Source organism: Rhinopithecus roxellana, chromosome 2 (assembly GCF_007565055.1).
Source record: "Rhinopithecus roxellana isolate Shanxi Qingling chromosome 2, ASM756505v1, whole genome shotgun sequence".
NCBI lineage: Eukaryota > Metazoa > Chordata > Mammalia > Primates > Cercopithecidae > Rhinopithecus > Rhinopithecus roxellana.
The window spans coordinates 153782845-153805862 of NC_044550.1; the positions used below are offsets into that span (position 1 = coordinate 153782845).

A 23018-nucleotide genomic window follows, 5' to 3' on the forward strand; every position below is an offset into this window, starting at 1 on the left:
GGCAATTTATATGACTATAAAGATATTTGTTATTGCAATTACTATTTATCTTAGATTCAGCCTTCCTGCATCAGATGTGCATGGTTAATCAGGTATTTGTTTTATAAAATCTCTTTTAATTTGATTGCTATATTTTGAAGTTACAGTTTATACATACCAGAATAAAACTAATTTGAGTGGAGAAGGAAACAGAGCACTCTGTCAAGTTGTGAACGTGATTAATAATGAAGGTTCACAGCTGCATTCATCTTTTGATTGTTTGTCCTTATGGCGGGGAGCAGCAGTAGGCTTCTGGAATCATTTGTATTTGGTTTCAGAACACTATCAGATAGATGCATGCTCACACATATCCCTCATCTCCCTTCTGTGTTTCATCTAGGCTGCTTCCAGGCTGGTCCAGGGTTTGATATGATCTTTGGGAAGACACCCTAGTTGTTCTGAATAAATTACCCAATGAATAATTAATTGATCATTGGTAGTTACATCATATTAAAAATTGATATTTTATCAGGGAACTTATCTGGTAACTTCTGTTCCTTTGCAGAACAAATAGAACTTTTGGTAATTTTATATAAATGTGATGACTAGGGAGATACGGGAAATTTTGTTCTTGGTACGTGGTGGAAAGTGGAAATGAATTAAAAAAATTCTTTGGAAACTTACTCATTGAAGCTGCCTCGTAGAGATCAGTATGTTTATATTCCATACCTGTTCACCCTTTCAGTATAAAAATTGAAGTGTGGGTTCTGGGCACGGTGGCTCACGCCTGTAATCCCCGCACTTTGGGAGGCTGAGGTGGGCAGATCATGAGGTCAAGAGATCAAGACCATCCTGGTCAACATGGTGAACCTGGTCTCTGCTAAAAATACAAAAATTAGCTGGGCATGGTGGCACGCACCTGTAGCCCCAGCTACTCAGGAGGCTGAGGCAGTAGGATCTCTTGAACCTGGGAGGCAGAGGTTTCAGTGAACTGAGATCATACCACTACACTCCAATCTGGCGACAGAGCGAGACTCCGTCTCTAAAAAAAAAAAAAAAATTAAGTATGGCATGTAACACTAACTACGTCCATTTGCTTTTCAAGAAGCAGAGACTGAAATAACCACCTTCTCCTTTCCAGATCTCTTTGATAACTACATGCAGCAGGATGCTCATGAATTTTTAAATTATTTGCTGAACACTATTGCGGACATCCTGCAGGAGGAGAAGAAACAGGAAAAACAAAATGGAAAATTAAAAAATGGCAACATGAATGAACCTGCGGAAAATAATAAACCAGAACTCACCTGGGTCCATGAGATTTTTCAGGGAACGCTTACCAATGAAACTCGATGCTTGAACTGTGAAACTGTAAGTACTAGGGGAGCTCTCATGTAACTCGCGTGTTCATATTTATGTAGGCTATGTTGCATGTGATTGCAATGTGGTATTATAGCATTTAGCAGTTATCTGCAGTGTATGTAAATGATCCTATTTATGCATATGAAACTCAAGTGCAAACTTTTGGAAGCCCATATCCATCCAGGATGTCTCAGCAGGCCAAAGCTGAGTAATGAAGAAAAATCTCAAATGCTGAATTGCTTTACATCATGGGCAAATTTTGGGGTCTACAGATTTAACCTATTGAATTGGATGTCAACCAGTTACCTTACAAAGAGTTTGGTCATTGGGAGGTCATGTGTAATGTGGAACAGGACCATCACCCCAATTTAGAGGCAATCAGCTGTGGTATGTTGAACTTGGAGTCAGAAGACAGCCTAGACTCCTGTTTTTATAGCAGTTAACTGCGTATTTGGGGCGAGTTACTTACAACACTGTTTTGAGGGTTGGATGAGCTTATGTGTTTGGATGTGTCTGACACATGGTAGGTACTTAATGTTAATTGAATTTGAAGATACGTTCTCCAGAGCATGATTCAGGATGTCATATTTGCTTGGCATGTTTAACTTCAACTCTGTGGGTGGCCTCATATTTGCTGTTTAAGAGCTGAGCTCTGGAACCAGGCTGCCCAAGTTTGTATGATGACTTTTCTGCTTAATAACTAGTGGACCCTGTGCAAATTATTAATCTTCTCTGTCCTCACTTTCCTCATCTATAAAATGGGGATGATGAGAATGCCCATCTTGGAGGGTTGGTGGGAGGATTAAATGAGTTGACACCTAGAGCCATGCTTGGCACATGGCAAGTGGGCAATAAATGTCAGCTATAATTTTTTATTCTAACTACTACTGACAGCATAGAAAGTCTATGGGTTCATTAGGGATCTCAAAGTTTCTTGACACTGTATGAAAAATTCTATAAGATTGTGCATTTTTCTGGAAAGAGAGTTAGTAGCTTTTGTCAGACTCTGCAAAGAGCCTGTGTCGTAGTCTGGTCTGCCTACAACGCAATCCTTCTTGGATTGCTTAAACAGCAGAAAATCATTTCTCACAGTTCCAGAGGCTGGAAGTCCCAAATGAAGGTGCTAGCAGGGTCAGGTTCTTGGTGAGGACCTTCTTTCTGCCTTACAGACAGCTGCCTTCTGGCTGTGTCCTCACTTGGTGGAGATAGAGAAAGCAAGTTCTCTCGGGTCTCCTTTTATAAGGGTACAAATCTTATCATGAGGGCTCTACCCTCATGACCTGTTTGCCTCCCAGAGGCCCATCTCCAAATACCATCCCATTAGAGATGAGAGTTTCAACGGATGAATTTTGGGAGGACACAGACATTCAGTCCATTGCGAGCTGTGACCCAGAAATATTTAAGAAATGTAGATTTACACATCAACATCTATGTTGGGAGAAGCTTTTTGGGTTTTGGCAGTCTTTCTTCCATCCTTTTAAACAATTTTTGAGTCAAGCATTCTGTTTTACCCATTGTAGAAGCAATTAGAAAACATAGCTAAACAAGAAGAGACTAAAAGTTACCAGTAATCTTCCCACCTAGAGATGATGAATTTGTAACATTCTAAAAATTGTGATCACATTAGCCCAGAGATAACCACTTGAACATTTAAAAATATATCCTGCCAAAACGTTATCTGCACATAAATATGCCAATAAGTATCCAGAGATCTTCCCTCCCTGCCACCATCTCTGTATTGCTCTCTCTTCTTCCCTCCCTCCCATTTTCCCTCTCTTCCTTTCTACTTTATATTCCAGTAAAATTCAAATGAATACAAAAGTAGAGGCAGTAGTGTGGTGTTTCCCATGTGTGTATCATTCAGGATCAGTGATTGTTAACACTTTGGCCAATCCTGATCCTCACCTCCAACCTCCCCTCCCCCCCTTTTTTCCTTGCAATTTGTTTTTTGAAGAAATCAGGGTGTTGGTCCTATAGCATTTCCCACATTCTGGAAACATCCTTGTGGTGTACTTTAACATGTATGGTAAAATGGCAGTATGTTTCTACCACCCTACTCTTTGTTTTTATTTTTATTTTATTAAAAAAAAATTTTTTGAGACAGTCTCGCTCTGTCGCCCAGGCTGGAGTACAGTGGCTTGATCTCAGCTCACTCCAACCCCTGCCTCCCGGGTTCAAGTGATTCTCCTGCCTAAGCCTCCTGAGTAGCTGGGATTACAGGTGCCTGCCACCATACCCGGCTAACTCTTGTATTTTTAGTAGAGACGGGGTTTCACCATGTTAGCCAGGCTGGTTTCGAACTCCTGACCTCAGGTAATCTGCCTGCCTTGGCCTCCCAAAGTGCTGAGATTATAGGCGTGAGCCACTGCACCTGGCCCCTACTCTGTTTTTATTTAATTAATCTATTTTATATTCATTTTTCTCTCTTCTTTTGGGTCAGTGAAATATTTTTCATCTTTTGGCATTTAATATATTACATTTCCAAATTCATTTAGAGGTTACTCTAGAGATTACAACATGCATCTTCGACTTCTTTCATTTTTTTCCCACTTTTCCAACAATGTTAGAGCCTTTAATATACTTTATCTCCCTCTCTGTCTTTTGTATTACCATTTAGGATGAATTCATGAATTTTAATATATTTCGTGTATTTTAATCCATTATAGTTTTTTATTCCTTTTGATATTCAGCTTATTTTCAGAATAATTTTGTATACTTTTAAACATCAAAACTAGGGCTATATTGTAAATATGACAATTGACAGATTTTCAATATTTGTCATTTAATAAGGGTGTACTCCTTCACGCCATCCTTACCTCACCTCTTACATCTATTCTGTTGCCACTCCCTGTCTACTGTATCTCCCTTAATATACTTTTCTTCCTCCCTGCTACCATCCTGGCTCAGGCACCCATCAGCTCTTGGCTGGCAGTCTCAACTAAACTACTGTAGTAACTCCTACTGGATTCTCTGTTTTTTCCTCTGGCCTTCCTCCATGTTACTCTCCTACCTAAAGTATAGTAGTGGCCTGCAGTCTCACTGAAAATACCACTGCCTACAAATTCTTACATAATCTGGCTCTCTCTGTCTCTGCAGGGTCATCTTTGCTATTCTGTTTCTTACTCTAGCTTTAGTGTAGCTTCTCAAGTGTTTTAAACCCCTTCCTGCTTCAGGTCCTTTGCACATGCCACTTTCTGTCTGGAATGCACACCACCTGCCCCTATTGCTTTACTAAAACCTCTTCAGGTTTCAACTTGTGTTAAATCCCAAATTCTCTGAATTTCCAACTTAATGAAGTCACCTTGTATAATCTTACAATAGTCTACTTTTCTGTGATAGCACTTTGTTGTATTTATATATTTATCTATATGTATTTTGTATGCAGCATCTATCCTCCTTACTAAACTATAAGATTGATGAGGACAGGGATAGGGCCAGTTTTGTTTCTCTCTCTGGTGCCCAAGGAGTATTTGACATATAATAATTACTCAATAAATAGTTGAGTGAATAAATAAATGAAAATGTTTGTCATGTTTCTTGAAGAAGAAAACTATATGTTATGGGAAAATATTTTGATTTATTTCATGAGCTAGAATTGAGGAATGATTCATAGTAAAGCCTGGTCTAGACTGGTAAGTATTGAAATTATTTTTTAAATTAGGAAATACATCATGTTTATGAAGAAGTGTATGTGTGTATAGTGTATGTTTATATATAGGCTACATATACATTTTAAAGAATAGTTTAAAAAATCCATGGACATATACACCTATAAAAAATGGAACATTAACAATAACTTCGAAACCCTCTGTGTACTTCTTTGCAATTTAATTTTCCTCTCAATCTCATCCTTTGCCCAGGAAATAACCACTGTCTTCCATTTTGTATGTCAATGCTATCTTTTCTTTGCAGTTTTACATACATATGCATGTGTATTTCTAGACGTTTACTTAGTTCTGCATGTTTATGGCTTTTATATAGATGAAATCATATACATGTATTCTTCTAAACTTGCTATTATCATTAAAGGTTATATTAATATTTTTGAGAATTGGCCATTTCTTTGTAGCATGGTTCATTCATTGTTACTTTATAGTATACCATTGTAGGAATATACTGCAGTTTGTTTTTCTATTCTTCTATATGGTATGTCTAGTTTTGGCTTGTAGACAGTGCTGCTACAAACTATCTGCTGGCCCACATGGGCAAAATTCTCTCTGGGATATCCTTTTGGGAGCAGAATTTCTGGCCATAGGGCATGTGCATCTTCAGATTTCCTAGGTAGTGCCAAATGTTTCTAAAGTGGTGGTAAGTTAGTTACATTAGTGGAGTTTTGGGTTTTTTTTGTTTTGTTTTGTTTTGTATGTGTGTGAGACAGAGTCTTCCTCTGTCACACAGGCTGGAGTGTAGTGGCATGGTCTTGGCTCACTGCAACCTCTGCCTCCCAGGTTCAAGCAATTCTCCTGTCTCAGCCTCTGGTGATGCGTGCCACCACACCCAGCTAATTTTTGTATTTTTAGTAGAGATGAGGTTTTACTATGTTGGTCAGGCTGGTCTTAAACACCTGACCTCAGGTGATCTGCCCACCTCAGCCTCACAAAGTGCTGGGATTACATACATGAGCCACAGCGTGTGGCCACATTAATAGAGTTTCTAATGTTGACCCCACTTTGTATTTTTGTGATAAACTGAATTGGGGCTTTATCTTTTATATACATGGTTGGATTGTGAGATCTAAAATTTTTAGGATTTTTTGCCACTATGTTTATTAGTGAGATTGGCTTGAACTTTTCCTTTCTCCACTGTACTTGTCTGGTTTTGCTATCAACATTCTTGTAAAGTTGGTTCTCTCTTTTCTTTGGAAGAGCTTCTATAAGTTTTTATCTCTTTTAGTGTTTGATAGAACTGATGACCTATTTTTGCATATCTGAAATATATGGTTCAGTTTGGCTTGTTTTTGATATTTTGATACATATCATAAATATGTATCATTTGTGTTTTGCCTTTTGCTCAGTGTCCCTTGTGAGATTCATTTGTGTTGTTGCATGATGCTTTAGTTTATTCATTTTTATTGCTATATGGTATTCTATTGCATGAATATGCCACAGTTTACTGATTCATTTTACTGTTGATGGATATTTGGCTGTTGCCAGTTTGGGACAATATGAACAATGCAGCTATGAACATTTTAATACATATACTGTAGTGCACATGAACCCAGTTTCTTTAGGATATGCACATCAAGTAAATGTGTTAGGTCATATGGTATGCTTTTCATTAATATCATTAGAAAGTGTCAAATTCCCAAAATGGTTATACCACTTTACACACTCAGTATATGAGTGAGTGCTTTCATTTCTCTACATCATCTATCCCTGCTATTCTCAGATACCTTCACTTTTGCTAATCTAGTGGCTTTGTACAGTATTCTTTTATTCAGTAAATATGTGGGATTTTTTTTCCCCACATTTGCTATATAAAAGCCTGAGGCACTTGAGGGTACAGTGAGAGCCCTGCCTTTCTGGAACTTCCAGCATGGACACAGTCTTTAATGACAAAATGAGTAATTAGTTAAGTAATTATAATTGCAAGATGCCGTGAAGAAGAAGAACAGAGTACTTCATGAGTTTATGATATGGGAACCAGAACAAGGGGGCTTCAGTTCCTACATTTGTAGCCAGAGAACCTGTACCAGACTCTACAGTAACACTGTTGCTAAATCCATCTTTACTCAGTGTGGATTTTCAGGAAGACTCAGAAGATGGACTCAGACACATCTGTAGTTTTTTTTTTTTTTTTTTTTCCCTTATGAAAAGGTCAGCTGACCCCAATAAATGCAAATATTGCATTGTCAAGTATTTATATTGCAAAAGCTTTTACCTAGCTTGTTATCTCCTGGAGGGTTATCACGAGTGGGAAACCTGTGCCCAAAAATGCCTTTGAAATTTTTGGATGATACTGTAGTATTTGTTCTAAAGGATTCTGACTGTTTATACTTGTTTTGTAGAAGTAGATGAGAGTGTGCCGGTATGTCTTTCTGGAAAATGGGGCAATCTGTAAAACCTACTTTTCTTCCTTCTGAAATGATAAGATGATTTCAGGCAAGAGTGTTTTTTCTCTGGAGTTACTTGGATAATCACCTTCATTTTCTTAGCTCCTTCAACTGGATGGGATCCTAGCAGTCATTTAATCTTTTTTTTTCTGCCAGTGCTGAGTCCCTTCTATGATATCCTAGCCAGTTGGTCAACAGCATCTGATGGACCCAGTCCAGAGGCAGGGAATCAATCTCCCAAGGCGTTGCATTCCATTTTTAGAAAGCTCTAATTGTTAGAAAGCCCTGTACTTTCTAAGAAAACACATAGCCTGCAGGGTTTTTCTGTTACTATAAAATGTTGAGTACTTGGTGTGCAAGAAGACCTAATGGGAAAGATTTCCTTCACCTGGATGAGAAACAGGGTGCCTCTTTTGAGTAACATCCTTTGCCTAGGGCAGACAGCCTTTAGATGGTGCTTCAGTCAGAATTGCCAAGACCCATGTTTGTGAAGTCTCACTGTGGGATTAAATGGCACTATATCCTGAGCAACAAATTAGCCCCTGGGGGTACCTTGCCATTGTCGCTGCCTCAGCTGCTAGTTCCTTCAGTTGTGGAAAACCTTTTTGCCAGCCTTCGTGCTTTCAGAAAACGATGATTTTCTTTTTCTTTTTTTTTTCCTGGGTCTCACCCTTTGTAAATGTTGCTTATGCTTGCAGTGCAAATGTCAACTGAGGGATTTGTGGAGACAAACAGTTTCATTCTGCAATAGACTTGGAGAGACTATTTTAAGGGGTAATTCATTGCTGACTTTTCTGGATAACCTTGATAAAGGCACTTCAGAATTGGGGCTTGGGGATTTTCCACTGTAGCCTTGCATGTTCCCTTGGTTATTCTTTTGTTTGGTTCATAAGATTTGTTAGCCCAGTTGGAGCTTAATTTTGCCACTGTTTATTTTAAGTTTCCCTCTTTCCATTTAAGCTGAGCTTTTGCTCTGCAAATCTCTGGTTTTCCCATGCTTCTCAGTGGCTTTAACACATCTGTATCTGCTACTGGAGCCAAAAGGTTGTTTTAAGAACTGCTTTATTAAGTACCAATTTTACAGCTCCTCATTGCTTTGTTTGCAGAGGTTCAAATTGATTAGTAGAGCTTCTGAGGCTTTTGCAGATAGGAGTAGAGCTGGGTAATGGAGGGAGGTGTGATACTCAGTGGAGATTCTGAGTCCCAGAGATTCATTCAAATTGGCTGTAGTTGCACTTTTCCCAAGCCCACCACTGGGTACCTTTTAAAGCCAGCACAGTTTCGGCTCATGATTGAACAGCGCAGAACTGCCACCTCATCACCTTTTCTACTAAGCCCAAGAAAGGAATATGGGGATTTAGAAGCTAACTTTATTTATTTATTTATTTATTTATTTATTTAGAGTTAGGGTCTCCCTCTGTTGCCCAGGCTGGAATACAGTGGTGGTGATCAATAAGATTTTTTTTTGAGATGGAGTCTCACTCTGTCACCCAGGCTGGAGTGTAGTGACGTGATCTTGGCTCACTGCAACCTCCCCTTCCCGGGTTCAAGCACTTCTGCTGTCTCAGCCTCCCGAATAGCTGGAATTATAGGCGCCTGTCACCATGCCTGGTTAATTTTTGTATTTTTTAGTAGAGACAGGGTTTCACCATGTTGGCCAGACTTGTCTTAAACTCCTGACCTCAGGTGATCTGCCCATCGTGGCCTCCAAAAGTGCTGGGATTACAGGCGTTTTTGTAGTCTGGGCCTCACTATGTTGCCCAGGCTGGTCTTGAACTCCTGGCCTTAAGTGATTCTCCCACCTTAGCCCTCCAAAGCACTGGGATTATAGACATGAGCCACTACTGTGCCTGGCCTGAATATGATTTTAATTTCTTAAGAACTTAGCAAAGCTCGTGATTTATATGTATACCCTATATGTAATCAATTTTATTAATTGATTTGCAGTTAATTACTTTAAAAAGAATATTAAGTGAGAGGTCTCTTATATGCTTTTAAACTAAGAGTTTTTGAGAGACCTCCATGCTCAAAATTGAGGGAGAAGAAAGGAGAATAAGATAGCTTGCACTTGCTAAGAGTATTGGAGTCTCTTAGTGATAGATGTTTCCTTGGAGACAAGCTGTATTTTCAGTTAGACCAGAATGAGATCCTTGTGTGTGGGAAGAAAATGGTTTTCTTTTCTGGCAGCTTTCTTGGAAGAGAGAGAAGCAAAAAAAACCCAACAACAACAAAAAAACCCTACAGAACCCCCAAACCTTCCTCTGCCCCCCCGCCCCCCCCCAAAAAAAACCCCACATTATTTGATCATTAATTGCTTTTGACTGTGTCAGTCTAGGGCAAGGAGAGAGAAAAATCCAAACGGAAAGGTTTAGCGCCATGTTTTGATGGCCCCGCAGGGGTGATTCCTCTGCGCAGCACTTTCACGCACTCTGTTCAGTTTGCATTTGGAATTGGGAGAAACTTTTTTCAGTTAATGAATTACATTTGTTCCATTTCTGCCTCTCTCCAAAACCATTAAGTTCAGAAAAAGATTTGCGTCCAACAGGACAAAATGTTTTCGTTTTTATTCCCTTCTTCGTTTAAGAGCTTAAGTAGAATGAGATCTAGCTATCTAATTTATTTATGGTTTCAGTTGGCTATAATCTTCTTATTTCAGAGAAGGGCCATTTAGGTTAAGAAAAATGTTCTGCCAATTAAGGAAAATACTGTGGATTATTTTTAAAAATTAGAAACAGAAATGAATAAAAACTCATAATTCTGCCACTCGGATGCCACTGTTGTCATTTAGATATCTTTCCATTTGTTCAGTCTTCTGTTCAGTTATTATTTATTTAGTAAATATTTCCTGTTAAATGCTGGGAATTATTTTAGGTACTAAGGATATAGCAGTTAAAGTAGAAAAATGGTCCCTTTTCTTTTGTTTACTAACATACAAATATAAAGCTATAAATTTCCCTGTAAGCACTGGTTTAGCTGCATGCTACAAATTTTGATGGTATGTTTTCTTTGGTATTAGTTGAAAATATTTTCTAATTTCTCCTGTGATCTTTTTTATTTGATCCGTACACTAATTGGAAGTATGCTGTTTAATTTCCAAATATTTGGGATTTTCTTATATATCCTAATGGTATTTATTTCTAATTTTGTTGTGGTTAGGGAATATATTCTGTATGATTTCAGTTTTAAATTTATTGAGATATGTCTTGTGTCCTTCCACATGGTCTGTCCTGGTAAATGTACCATCTGCCCTTGAAAACACAGGATCTCTCAGCCAGGCGTGGTGGCTCACGCCTATAATCCTAGCACTTCGGGAGGCTGAGGTGGGCGGATCACCTGAGGTTGGGAGTTTGAGACCAGCCTAGCCAATGTGGTGAAACCTGTCTCTACTAAAAATACAAAAATTAGACGGGTGTCATGGCGCACGCCTGTAATTCCAGCTACTTGGGAGGCTGAGGCACAAGAATCACTTGAACTCGGGAGGCGGAGGTTGCGGTGAGCCAAGATTATGCCACTGCACTCCAGCCTGGGTGACAAAGTGAGACTCTGTCTCAAAAAAAAAAGAAAGAAAAAGAAAACAGGATCTCTTAGTGTTAGAACTATTGACATTTTTGGATCAGATAATTCTTTGTTATTGGGGATAGCCCTGTGCATTATAGGATATTAAGCAGCATCTCTGGCTTCTACCTGCTAAATGTCAGTAGCATCTCCCAAGATACAACATTGAAAAATGTTTCCAGACATTGTCAGATGTCTCCTGGAAGCCAAATTTCACCTGTTGAGAACTACTGAGTTGAAAAGAATATTTGGCAGTTGTTGGGTGTAGCATTCTATAATCGTTAGATATGTTGGTTGATAAAGTTATTCAGCTCCTTTATGTCTTGGTTGACTTTCCTGCTAGCTTTTCTATCAGTTGCTGAGAAAGGAACATTAAAATATTTTTCTGGGATTGTCCTATTTCTCGTTTTAATTCTGTCAGTTTTTGTTTTATGAATTTTTTGACTTTTTAAAAACAACTTTGGTGAGGTATAATTTACATGCCATAAAACCTATCCAGTTAGTGATTTTTTTTTCTTTAAGTAATTTGCTGAGTTGTATAACCAGTACTATAACCTAGTTTTAGAAAATTTTCATCACACCAGTAAGATCCAGTTAATTCCTGTTCCGTTTGAGGTCACTACTAGTCTACTTTTTGTCTTTAGAGTTGTGCCTTTTCTGGATGTTTCATGTAAATGGAATCATACAATATGTGGTCATTTATGTATGACTTCCTTCACTTACATAACATTTTTGAGATTCAGTGGTGTTGTGGCATGTATCAGGAGTTTATTCCCCTTTATTGGTGAAATAGTGTTCCAGCTTCACATGTTTTTGAGACTCTGGTGGGGACTCTCCATATTTGATTGTTGTGTTTTTCTGATAAGTTGATATTCTTATCATTAGGAAATGTCCTCTTTTATTTCTCTTAATAACTTTATCTTAAAATCTATTTTATTTGATATTAGCCCTCTACAAACTTATGCTAACTCTTTGCATAGTATGTCATTTTCCAACCATTTACTTTCAATCTGTGTCTTTATATATAAAGTTTAGCTCTTGTGGATGGCATACAAATTGGTATTGTCTTAAAAAAAATCCTTCATTCAATATTTGTCTCTTATTTGTAATTATTAGTCCATTAATGTTTATGGTAATTACTGGTATAGTTGGATTTTGTTTTCTATTATTTCCTCTATTTTTTGTTCTTCTCTTCCTCTTCTGTATTTTCTTTTTGAATTATTTGAATAATATATTTTTATAATTCCATTTTAATTTTCCTCTTGATCTTTTCTGAGTACATTTTCGCATGCCTATGTGTATTTTTAGTGATTTTGCTAGAGATTACAATAGATATTCTTCACTTTTCACAGTATCCTTACAGATAATGATACTATTTCACCTGAAATCTAGAAAGCATGTAAATGTATAGGTGTATATTCCCTCTGCTCCCACTCTACCTTTTTCTTTATGCTGTAGTTGTTATATGTATTACATTTATGTACAATATAAATCCCACAGGACAGTGTTATGCCTTTTCCTTTAAAGAGGTGTGACTATTACACAAAAATTAAGAGAAAAAAAGTCTTTTTTATTTACACAAATATTTATCATTATTGATGCATTTTATTCTCAAGGATCTGGATTTCAAACTGGTGTCATTTCTCTTTGGCTTGAAGAATTTCCTTTCACCTTTCTTGTGATGCAGGTCTGTTATATTAATGAACTCTCTTCATTTTGCCTTCATTCTTGAATGATCTGTTTATGGCATATGAGAATTCCAGGCTGATCACTTTTTTCTTTCAGCACATGAAAGATGTTTCACTGTCTTCTGGCCTCCATAGTTTCTGATGAGAGGTTAGCTGCCAATTGAACCATCCTCTTGTCTTTTTTTTTTTTTTTTTTGGTCTAGATGTTTCAGATTTGCTTTCTATTTTTGGTTTTCAACAGTTTGCCTGTGAGGCACCTTGGCTGACCTTCTTTGTATTTATCCTGCTTGGTGTTGGTTGAATGTCTTGAGTCTATTAATGGATGCCTTTCACCAAATTTGGGAAATATTCAGCCTTTATTTTCTCAGATAGTTCTACTGCCCTGTTCTCCCTTTTCTCCCCTTTTAGGACTCTGATTATATGTACAGTATTAGCTAAAAGATTCCTAAGTATCTGTTAATTTTTACTTCAGTCTTTTTTCGTTAGTCCTCATTGGGTGATTTCCATTGATCTGTCTTCATATTCACTTGTTTTTTCCTCTGTCACCTCCACTTTGCTGTTAAATTCATTCAATGTATTGCGCTTTTCAGTTCCGGAATTTCTATTTGATTCTTTTATATTGTTTCTATTTCTCTACTGGGGTTTCACGTTTTTTGATCCATTGCGAGTATATTTTATTTTATTGATGATAGTTATAATGGCCTCTTTAAAATCCTTATCTGCTAATTCCAACATCTGGGTCATCCCAGGATTGGTTTCAGTTTATTTTCTTTTAAGAATGTCTTAGGTAAGTCATTTGTCACATATTTTAACTTTGGATCTTATTCAGAACATTGAGAATGTTAAGTGGCAGAGACACTGGATTCTGTTAGATTTCTTTTTTTTTTTTTTTTTTTTTGAGATGGAGTCTTGCTCTGTTGCCCAGGCTAGAGTGCAGTGGTGAGATCTCAGCTCACTGCAACCTCCACCTCCCGGGTTCAAGCGATTCCCTTGCCTCAGCCTCCCAAGTAGCTAGGATTACAGGTGCCTGTCACCGTGCCCAGCTAATTTTTATATTTTTAGTAGAGACGGGGTTTCACCGTCTTGGCCAGGCTGGCCTCGAACTCCTGACCTAGTGATCCACCTGCCTCCACCTCCCAAAGTGCTGGGATTACAGGTGTGAGTCACTACGCCCAGCCAGATTCTGTTAGTTTTCTTTAATGCATATTGAGTTTCTTTAGTTTTAACAGGCACTTATCTTGGTTGGATCCAAACTATTCACTATGTTTCTTGTGTGACAGCTTGAATTTTGGGTGGCAGCCATTTTGTTAATAGCCAAGTTGCTTTGTGTGTATTCCATGCATGGGTGGATCAGGGGCCAGCCACATGTGGGCAGAGTTGGAGATACCCTCTTTCCTTTTTTTCCAGTGGGCATGGTTTCCCAGATTTAGTCTTCCGGCTTGCAGACCGGGAAGACTGCGTTTCCCCCTCAGCATCCCCAGCTAAAGGTCATGAAACCGTGAACTCGTTATGTACGACTATCCTCCTCTAAGTGTGGACTCCCCATGTGCTTGCTTGTGTTCACTCTCCAGTGCCTTCAGGTAGCTGCTTTTAGTTTTTGGTTATGTGAGTTTATAGTTTCTAGTTTTCTGGAGAGTATTGGTGTGCTAGGATCTTAGTTACTATGGAAGCCAGTCTTTTGAACTTTCATTTTAGTGAGGGGGAGATGGACAGTAAACATATAAAAATAAAACATATAAAAGGATAAGTAGTTGTATCAGTTATCTATTGCTTTGTCACAAACCACCCCAAAACTCTGAGCCTTAAACTATCATTTTTTATTATAACTCATGCAATGGTGGGTTGGCTTGTGGTCGACTGGTCTAGGCTGGGCTCGGCTGAACTTGTGTATTTGTAGTTCAGCTAGCCCACTCACATGTCTGCAAGATCATTAGGAGTTTTACTCTAGATTGGGCTTGGCTGGATTGCGTTAGTTAGGACAGCTTTCCTCTATGGATCTCTCCTCTTTCTGGGAGCAGCAGGCTAGCCTGGGGTTATCATTCTTATGGTGATGCAAGAGAGCAGTTTCACAAACGCTTGTTCTGGCTTCTGCTGGTAACTTGCCTTCTAGCATCCCACTGGCCAAGGCAAGTCACATGGTCGCACTCAGACTCAAGGGTGGCAAAACATAATCATCTCTTGATAGTATCTGTGAAGCCATGTGACAAAGAAGCCAATAGAGGCAATGGTGAGGATTTGGGGCTACTAATGCATCCTACCATGGCAGATATAAATGGCATTAAAAAATTAAAACAGGATGGTAGAGAATGCCAAGGGAGGGGATGCATGTGTGTAAGTATAAAGATGCCTTTTTTTAAAATACAAAATTGGGATTAAATTATATATAGTTGTATAACTTTATCCTACTTTTTCATTTAGTATGATAACCACAATGTAGAAAGCCATTCCCAACTTTTTGACCATTTTAGGCCACTTAAATTTTTTACCACTTCCTAATTTATTGAGTCCTTACTTTTTAAAGCACTTCACATGTACTATCTTATTTCCTCCTTACAACAGCTTTATGAGATAGACACTCTTGCTGTCCCCACTTTACAGATGAGGAAACAGGCTGAGTAACTGGCCTGAAGCTATCGACTTTTTAAGTGGCAGAGACAGGATACAGATCTGGGCGATACCCATTCTTGTGTCTCAGTATCCATTTCCATGTGTACTTTTTTTTTTTTTTTTTTTTTTTTTTGAGACAGGGTCTCACTCTGTCACCCAAGCTGGAGTCAGTGGCGCAATCTCAGCTCATTGCAACCTCCGCCTCACAGGTTCAAGCAATTCTCCTGCCTCATCCTCCCAAATAGCTAGGATTACAGGCACCTGCTACCATGCCTGGCTAATTTTTTGTATTTTTAGTAGAGATGGGGTTTCACCATGTTGGCCACGATGGTCTTGAACTCCTGACCTCAAGTGATCCACCTGCCTCAGCCTCCCAAAGTGCCGTGATTGCAGGCGTGAGCCACCACGCCTGGCTCCCGTGTGTACTTCTGAAAATATAAAAGAGAGCATAGACATCTCTGAATATTTCTTCAGATAACTTCTGGAATTTTGGGTCATAGGGTAGTTGTCACACTTTAAAAGGAATGTTGTTTTCATTTTGCTGCTAATTGACTGAGCACCTGAAGGTTGTTGCCAACTGTTCCTGCTACTCCGGGAACAAGGCAGTAAAACCCCAGGGTTGTCAGTGAATTAGTGGAAAGTAAGCACTTACTCAGTGAGCTTTGAGATATATGAGATCCAGAATTAGTGTGGGGTGAGCTGTTGAAGGCTGAGAGACAGCTGGGGCCACTGAACCAGCTCGGCTGAGAGCTGCCCACAGTATGGCGGGCCTGTGTGAGCCCAGGCTCCACGCCAGCCCCAGGTCTGGTCATTGTCATGGACAGCACAGGGCTCTGCATGTGATGACCACTTCCTGGCCAAAGAACAGCTTTATGTGTGGTCAGTGTGATTCTGCAGCCCATTGCCTGTCAGGCTCCCTGGCCCACCACACAGTTTGAATGATGGGGCAAGGGAGAAAGGGAGTGATTTCAAGGGACTGGCAAAAAGTGGAAACAACTCAACAAGGGATGGTCATCTGGGTGATAGATTTTGTAAGTCTCTTGTCCTTTTTCCGTTTCCATTTTTTATCACTCTGCAATCTGGGCTATATGGATATTTAGTACTCCCTACTTTGAAACAATGGGAGAAATGAATGGAGAGGAAGAGAAATCTGGTTGAGTTTTAACTATTAAAAGCTGTGAGTCAAAACTGGGATAGGGATGAGGTTAAATTGAGAATCTGGGATTTTCTCTAGATTGGGTTGCTTTTGTGGTAATTGGGTGCCAATGAGTATACATGTCCATGCAGGACTTTAACTACAGTTATGGTTTTTATTGCAGTCAATGATTACCTGTACGTGTTCAAAGTGTTATCTACTACATATTTCATGCCTAATGTATTTTTTCCTGTTTTTGTTTCAGGTTAGTAGCAAAGATGAAGATTTTCTTGACCTTTCTGTTGATGTGGAGCAGAATACATCCATTACCCACTGTCTAAGGTAACCTTATGAACTCTGAGGCAGTTTGAGCTTTTGATCAGGCTTGTAACTAAGTGGGAGAGAAAATCCTGTATTTCTTCAGGACATAATCTACCCTTCTCTTAAACCAATATGATCGTATTATTTTCTATCTCTCCTTTCCCAAGAGAGATTATGTGGTCTGGAGAAGAGTCCCACTGAGAAAAAAGAGCATAAAATAGAAGTAATTGGTTGTTAAATTTAAAAATAAAATGTTACTCTTTAATGCAGATGTAGGCTTTGGCCTTCATCAATCAGTGTTGCTCTTTCTTACACACACACACATACACACACACAGTCTCTCTCTCTCATACAATTAAGTTAATAAAGGCTATAGATGCCTACGATTACTCTTTTTCTAAGATAATCTATTTTATTATTTTAAATATTATGCACTTTGGGCTGAAAACTAATGAAGGAGTTGCCTGTTCCTCCGTCTTTTAAGCATTCTATGGAGATCATCCATGGAAAGAAATTCTTTCTCATGAGGGTGAAGAGAAGATAAGGAGCCCTGAGTGTAACAGTAATGCTTGCCCAGGATTACTGTAGACATTTTTATTGACTTGTGCATTGAAAATGTGCTCAGAGTTGTTGTAAAGATGTAATTCCCTTTGAGCCCCTCACTCCCTTCTGCCTTTCTTCCTTTCAACAGGAGGCCATGAGTGCTTATAATTTGCCTGGTTGTGTTGTAGACACTGGGGATAGAGGAGTAAACCTGATGAGGCCTGTGCTTTCACAGCACTTACATTCTAGTGGGAATGCACAGACAGTGATCATTGCTTTGAAGGAAATAAAACAAGTCTAAAGAGTGGCTGGTACTGGAGGTGCCTGTGTAGACCAAGTGGTCAGCATGGGCCTCCCCAAGGCTTGGGGTGTTCCAGCAGGGTGTCAGAGACATTGTTATAGTATCATAATTTTTATGAGTAAGGGCCAGATGACAGAACCTTTATTTCAGGAGCTCAGGTTACTTGGAACCTTTTAGAAGAATAGATTAAAGGGATTTGGCTGTGGTGGTTGCAGTTAGAAAGCCATCTTTCAGGGAAAAGGCACCAACAATAGCTTGGAAGAGCTTCTTGGTTCATCTGGGTGTAATGTATTGTGTGAGCTGGGGGCTGATTGCATTCCCATTTCCCAGGGCTCTGAGAGTTCCCCACCCTGGCACTGATAGTTACCTGAGTGCTTCTTATTGTTTTGGCTTTTCTGCTTGTGTCCAGGTGTCTAGGACAAGTTTGTAATTTCTTTGTTTGCAAAGAGTTTTATAGGCCATGATGGCCTCTTTTTTCTTCTGAATGTTTCTGTATACGGCATGAGTTTCTGTATTAGTCCATTCTCAGACTGCTATAAAGACATATCTGAGACTGGGTAATTTATGAAGAAAAGAGGTTTGATTGACTCACAGTTCTGCAGGCTGTATAGGAGGCATGGCTAGGGAGGTCTCAGGAAACTTACAATCATGGTGGAAGTGAAGGGGAAGCAGCCACAGGAGAGAGAGAGAGAGCAAAGGGGGAAGTGCTACACACTTTTAAACCCCCAGATCTCATGAGAATTCACTGACGATCTTGAGAACAGCAAGGGGGAAATCTGCCCTCATGATCTAGTCACTTCCTACCAGATACCTCCCCCAACATTGGAGATTACAATTCAATATGAGATTTGGGTGGGGACACAGAGCCAAACCATGTTATTCCGCCTCTGTTCCCTCCCAAATCTCATGTCCTTCTCACATTTCAAAACCAATCATGTCTTCCCAGCAGTCCCCCAAAGTCTTAACTCATTCCAGCATTAATTCAAAAGTCCAAGGCCAAAGTCTCATCAGAGACAAAGCAAGTTCCTTCAACCTATGAGCGTGTAAAATAAAAAACAAGCTAGCTACTTCCAAGATACAATGGGAGGTACAGGCATCGAGTAAGTACTCCCATTCCAAAAGGGAGAAATTGACCTAAACAAAGGGGCTACAGGCCCCATGCAGGTCTGAGACCCAGCAGGGCAGTCATTAAATCTTAAAGCTCCAAAATAATCTCCTTTGACTCCATGTCTCACACCAGGGCACAGTGACACAAGGGGTGGGCTCCCAAGGCCTCAAGCAGCTTCACCCCTGTGGCTTTGGAGGAGCCCTTGCAGGTGCTTTCACAGGCGGGAATTGAGTGCCTGTAGCTTTTCCAGGTGCACAGGGTGGGCTGTTGGTAGATCTACCATTCTGGGGTCTGAAGGGCAGTGGCCCTTTTCTCACAGCTCCACTAGGCAGTGCCCCAGTGGGGACTCTGTGTGGGGGCTTCGACCCCATATTTCCCCTCTGCACTGCCCTAGTAGAGGTTCTCCATGAGGGCTCCGCCCCTGCAGCAGACTTCTGTCTAGACAGCCAGACATTTCCATACATTCTCTGAAATCTAGGTGGAGGCTTCCAAACTTCACCTTTTGCTTTCTGCACACCCACAGGCCCAACGCCGCATGGAAGCTGCCAAGACTTAGGGCTTGCATGCTCTGAAGCAACAACCCAAATTGTACCTTGGTGCCTTTTAGCCATAGCTGGAGCTGGAGTGGCTGGGATGTAGGCTGCCATGTCCTGAGGCTGCATGGTGCAGTGGAGGCCCTAGGCCTGACCCTGTGAAACCATTTTTCCCTCTGTGAGAAAACATTTTAAATGTTTTGTTTTCAAGGCATAATAAATCTAAGTACTGTCAGCCAGCCTGCGGTTGTGCCAAACTGCACAGCTCATGGCACCTAGAAAGTCACTATAAGTGAACAGGATATAGAGGAGGGGTCAGCACATAAAAGGGAAGAAAGTTTTGTTATTGGGAAATTGAAACTTAAGCAGGGAAGGGGACTGGGGTATGACCTTATGAGGGAATAATGAAACTTAGGCAATGTCCGGGAAGATTGTAACCCCATAGTACTCAACCAGTGAGGAACTGAGGGAGGGACTTGTGTGCTAGGAGATAAATTAGCTACTGAAATTAGCTGCTGTACCTGCCCCTGGTGTGCCTGCCTACCAGACATCCGATTTTGCAAGACTACCATTAAAAGTCTTGTTTCCACTGTTCTTTGTGACTCTAAGTCCATTCTTTGGGTTTGGATGGGTGAGTGTGTTTCTCACACCTCTTAGGCCTCCAAGCCTGTGATGAGAGGGGCTGCCGTAAAAGTCTCTGAAATTTCCTGGAGGCATTTTCCACATTGTCTTGGCTATTAACATTTGGCTCTTCTTTACTTATGCAAATTTCTGCAGCCTTGAATTCCTCCCTAAAAATGGATTGTTCTTTTCTACCACATGGTTGGGCTGCAAATTTTCCAAACTTTTATACTCTGCTTCCCTTTTAAATATAAGTCCTAGTTTCAGGTCATATCTTTGTTTATGCAAACGAGTATAGACTTAGAAGCAGCCAGAACACATCTTGAACACTCTGCTACTTAGAAATTTCTTCCACCAGATACCCTAAATCATGTCTTTCAAATTCAAAGTCCCAGAGATCTCTCGAGCAGGGGCACAATGCTACAAATCTCTTTGCTAAAGCATAACAAGAGTGAACTTTACTTCAATTCCCAATAACTTCCTCATTTCCATCTGTGACTTCCTCAGCCTGGAATTCACTGTCCATGTCACTATCAGCATTTTGGTCACAACTATTCAAGTCTCTAGGAAGTTCCAAACTTTCCCACATCTTCCTGTCTTCCTCTGAGCCCTCCGAACTGCTCCAACCTTTGCCCATTACCCAGTACCAAAGTTGCTTCTACATTTTCAGGTATCTTTATAGCAATGTTCCACTCTTGGTACCAATTTTCTATATTAGTCTGTTCTCACACTGTGATAAAGACATACTGGAGACTGGGCAGTTTATGGAGAATAGAGGTTTAATTGGCTCACAATTACACAGACTATACAGGAGGAAACTTGTAATTGTGGCAGAAGGTGAAGAGGAAATGCATAATCTTCATATGGTGGCAGGAGAGAGAGAGAGTGAAGGGAGAAGTGCTACACACTTTTAGACAGCCAGATTTTGTGAGAACTTACTATCACAAGAACAGTAAGGATCACAAGAACCCCAGTGATCAAATCACCTCCCACCAGGTCCCTCCCCCAACATTGGGAATTATAATTCAACATAAGATTTGGGTGGGGACACAGAGCCAAACAATTATCAGTTCCTAACGTTCCGGTGAAAAGAAGCCATTTTTTATTTCCTAAGGTTTTATGATCACAGGTCGTGGAAAACGTTAAGGGTGTACCATCATTAGTTTTTGATGAGGGAATGGGAGAAAGCCATTATATGCCCATTCTCCTCCTTGGTGAGAATTTGGAGTTAGGGAGGCTGGCTACTTTACCTCTTTTCCAGGAATTACTTGAACTGTTCAGAAGGGCAGGTGGCAGTGGCTGTAGATTTGAGATCAGCCAGGTAAAGTGTTAAATGATTGTGATAATTTCAACCTTTGGGAAACCTTGTTATAAGAAATAGAACTGAAGTTTAGGTTTCCATAATTTTTTTTCCTGGAGAAATGTGTATATTGGTTATCCATACTTGGTGAAGTCAGGCTAGAGGCACTTGGAAATGTTCAGGCTAGGGTGGGTGAGTATAAAGTAGCCTCTGAGTGCCTTTTAAACATTCGACTCTGTCTTATTGCACTGTGTAGGCTGATATCTCTGAAGTGCCTCCCACTCCCTTGTTTTACATCACACCTAAACTAGACCTTGACCAACTCGGCTATACCTGCCCTAACATGTGTGTGAGATGTCACCTCTACAGCAGAACGAGAAGCCTGCCAGGTGTTGCCACTCACCACTCAGAGTTCCATGATGGGAGAAGGACCTGCGGGAGAAAGATGCAGGGAGCAAATGATGCCAGTGGAGTCGTTAGCTTTCTCTGTCTCTGAGACAAAAGAGAAGGAAGGGTGGGCTCTTGCTTGGCCCCTTTCATGGTTTAATATGGATTGCATTTTTGAGGATTTGTTTTTTAAACTAGAATTATGAATTTTCTTCTCTAATGTTATGTCTGCATTTCTCTTCTGATATGTTTCTTTCATTTTGATAACTTTTAAAAATAAAAAATTAAGCTAAAATGGTGGGGTTTGAATGTAAGATCTCTGGCACCTTCTTCCAGAAAGTTTTTAGGTGGTGAATTATAATGTATTTTCACTGAACTTTTGTTCCAGAGAAATGATATAAATAGTGTTTAAATTCAGGATACAGATCTGGAGAAACCATTAAGTTTGTGTGGTAGCTGAGCTATAATTCTAATATTTCAAACCTCAGTATTGTGTCTTAGGCAGAGTAAGCCATTTGTGTCATAGGAGAATACTGAGAAAGAAAGATGTTTTTTCCTTGTGAAAAGTTCAGGGCTGGCCTCAGGCAAAAACTTAAACTATGTGAAGTTTATCTTAATTATCCTTGCATGGCCTTTTTGGTTATTTTTGTCTTCCACTTGAGTGCCTTAGACCCTCCCCATGACTCCTTCCCAGAATCTCCCCTTTCTCCTCCAAATGCTCAGTACTCTAAAACCACCTTCCCTTTCCTCTGTCTTCCTCTCATTTTAAATTCCCATTCCCCCAGTGCCGACAATATCCCCAGGTTATTGGGAAGCATTGGAGTAATGACTCTCTGCCTTTACATTGGAATTCTGGCAGCACATTGGAAGATTTAAGAACAATAATGCCTGGGCTCCACTTGGAGAGATTCTGATGTAATTGAATGGAGGGAGAGTCGGCGGTGTAGGGGTGTGGGATGGGGAATTGGGATTGTTGTTAAAGCTCCCCAGGTGATTCTAACGAGCAGCCAGGCGAGCAGGAGGAGAACCACTGCACTAGATTCTAGAATAAAACTTCCCAACTGGTGAGCCAGGGAAAATGGGTTAGATGTATTCATCTCCTCGGTTCCTGGGAGGCTGGGAGGGCCTGGCAGTGCCAGAGCCCCATGGCCAGCCATAGGAGCAGCCTCGTCAGTATATCCTACTGTGTTTCTCATGGTAGTATTTCTGTGTGGATCATGACATGGAAATTATCGGGAAGTGTTGCTTGAGGATTTTTAATATTGATTTTAAATTATTGTGGTGAGTGAAAAAGAAGATTTTAATTGAAAATGTATCAAAGATAGACATTAACTTGGACATGATAGCTGTGTTTACAGTAAATGATAGCCTTCCCCAAAAAGAGTCTTTCTCCATTTTTTTAAGTTTTAAAATATTTGCATAAGGCTTTAGTGCCTTTTTTGTAAAAGCATGCATTTCTTATTAGATTTGTTCCCAAAGTGTATTTTCTTTCTTCTCTTTCTCTCCTTCCCTCCTTCCTTCCTTCC

General features: G+C 40.0%; 1 protein-coding gene across 2 annotated transcripts in view; it reads left to right on the forward strand.

Annotated features, from left to right (window-relative positions):
- The window catches only part of USP46 (ubiquitin specific peptidase 46), a 69298-nt gene that overhangs the window by 32407 nt on the left and 13873 nt on the right, over window positions 1-23018 (forward strand). For both annotated transcript variants that reach the window (XM_010369009.2, XM_030922457.1), the window contains exons 4-5: window positions 1121-1350; window positions 16644-16720. In XM_010369009.2, the coding sequence (XP_010367311.1) occupies window positions 1121-1350; window positions 16644-16720 (307 nt within the window). The remainder of the gene's footprint in view (window positions 1-1120; window positions 1351-16643; window positions 16721-23018) is intronic.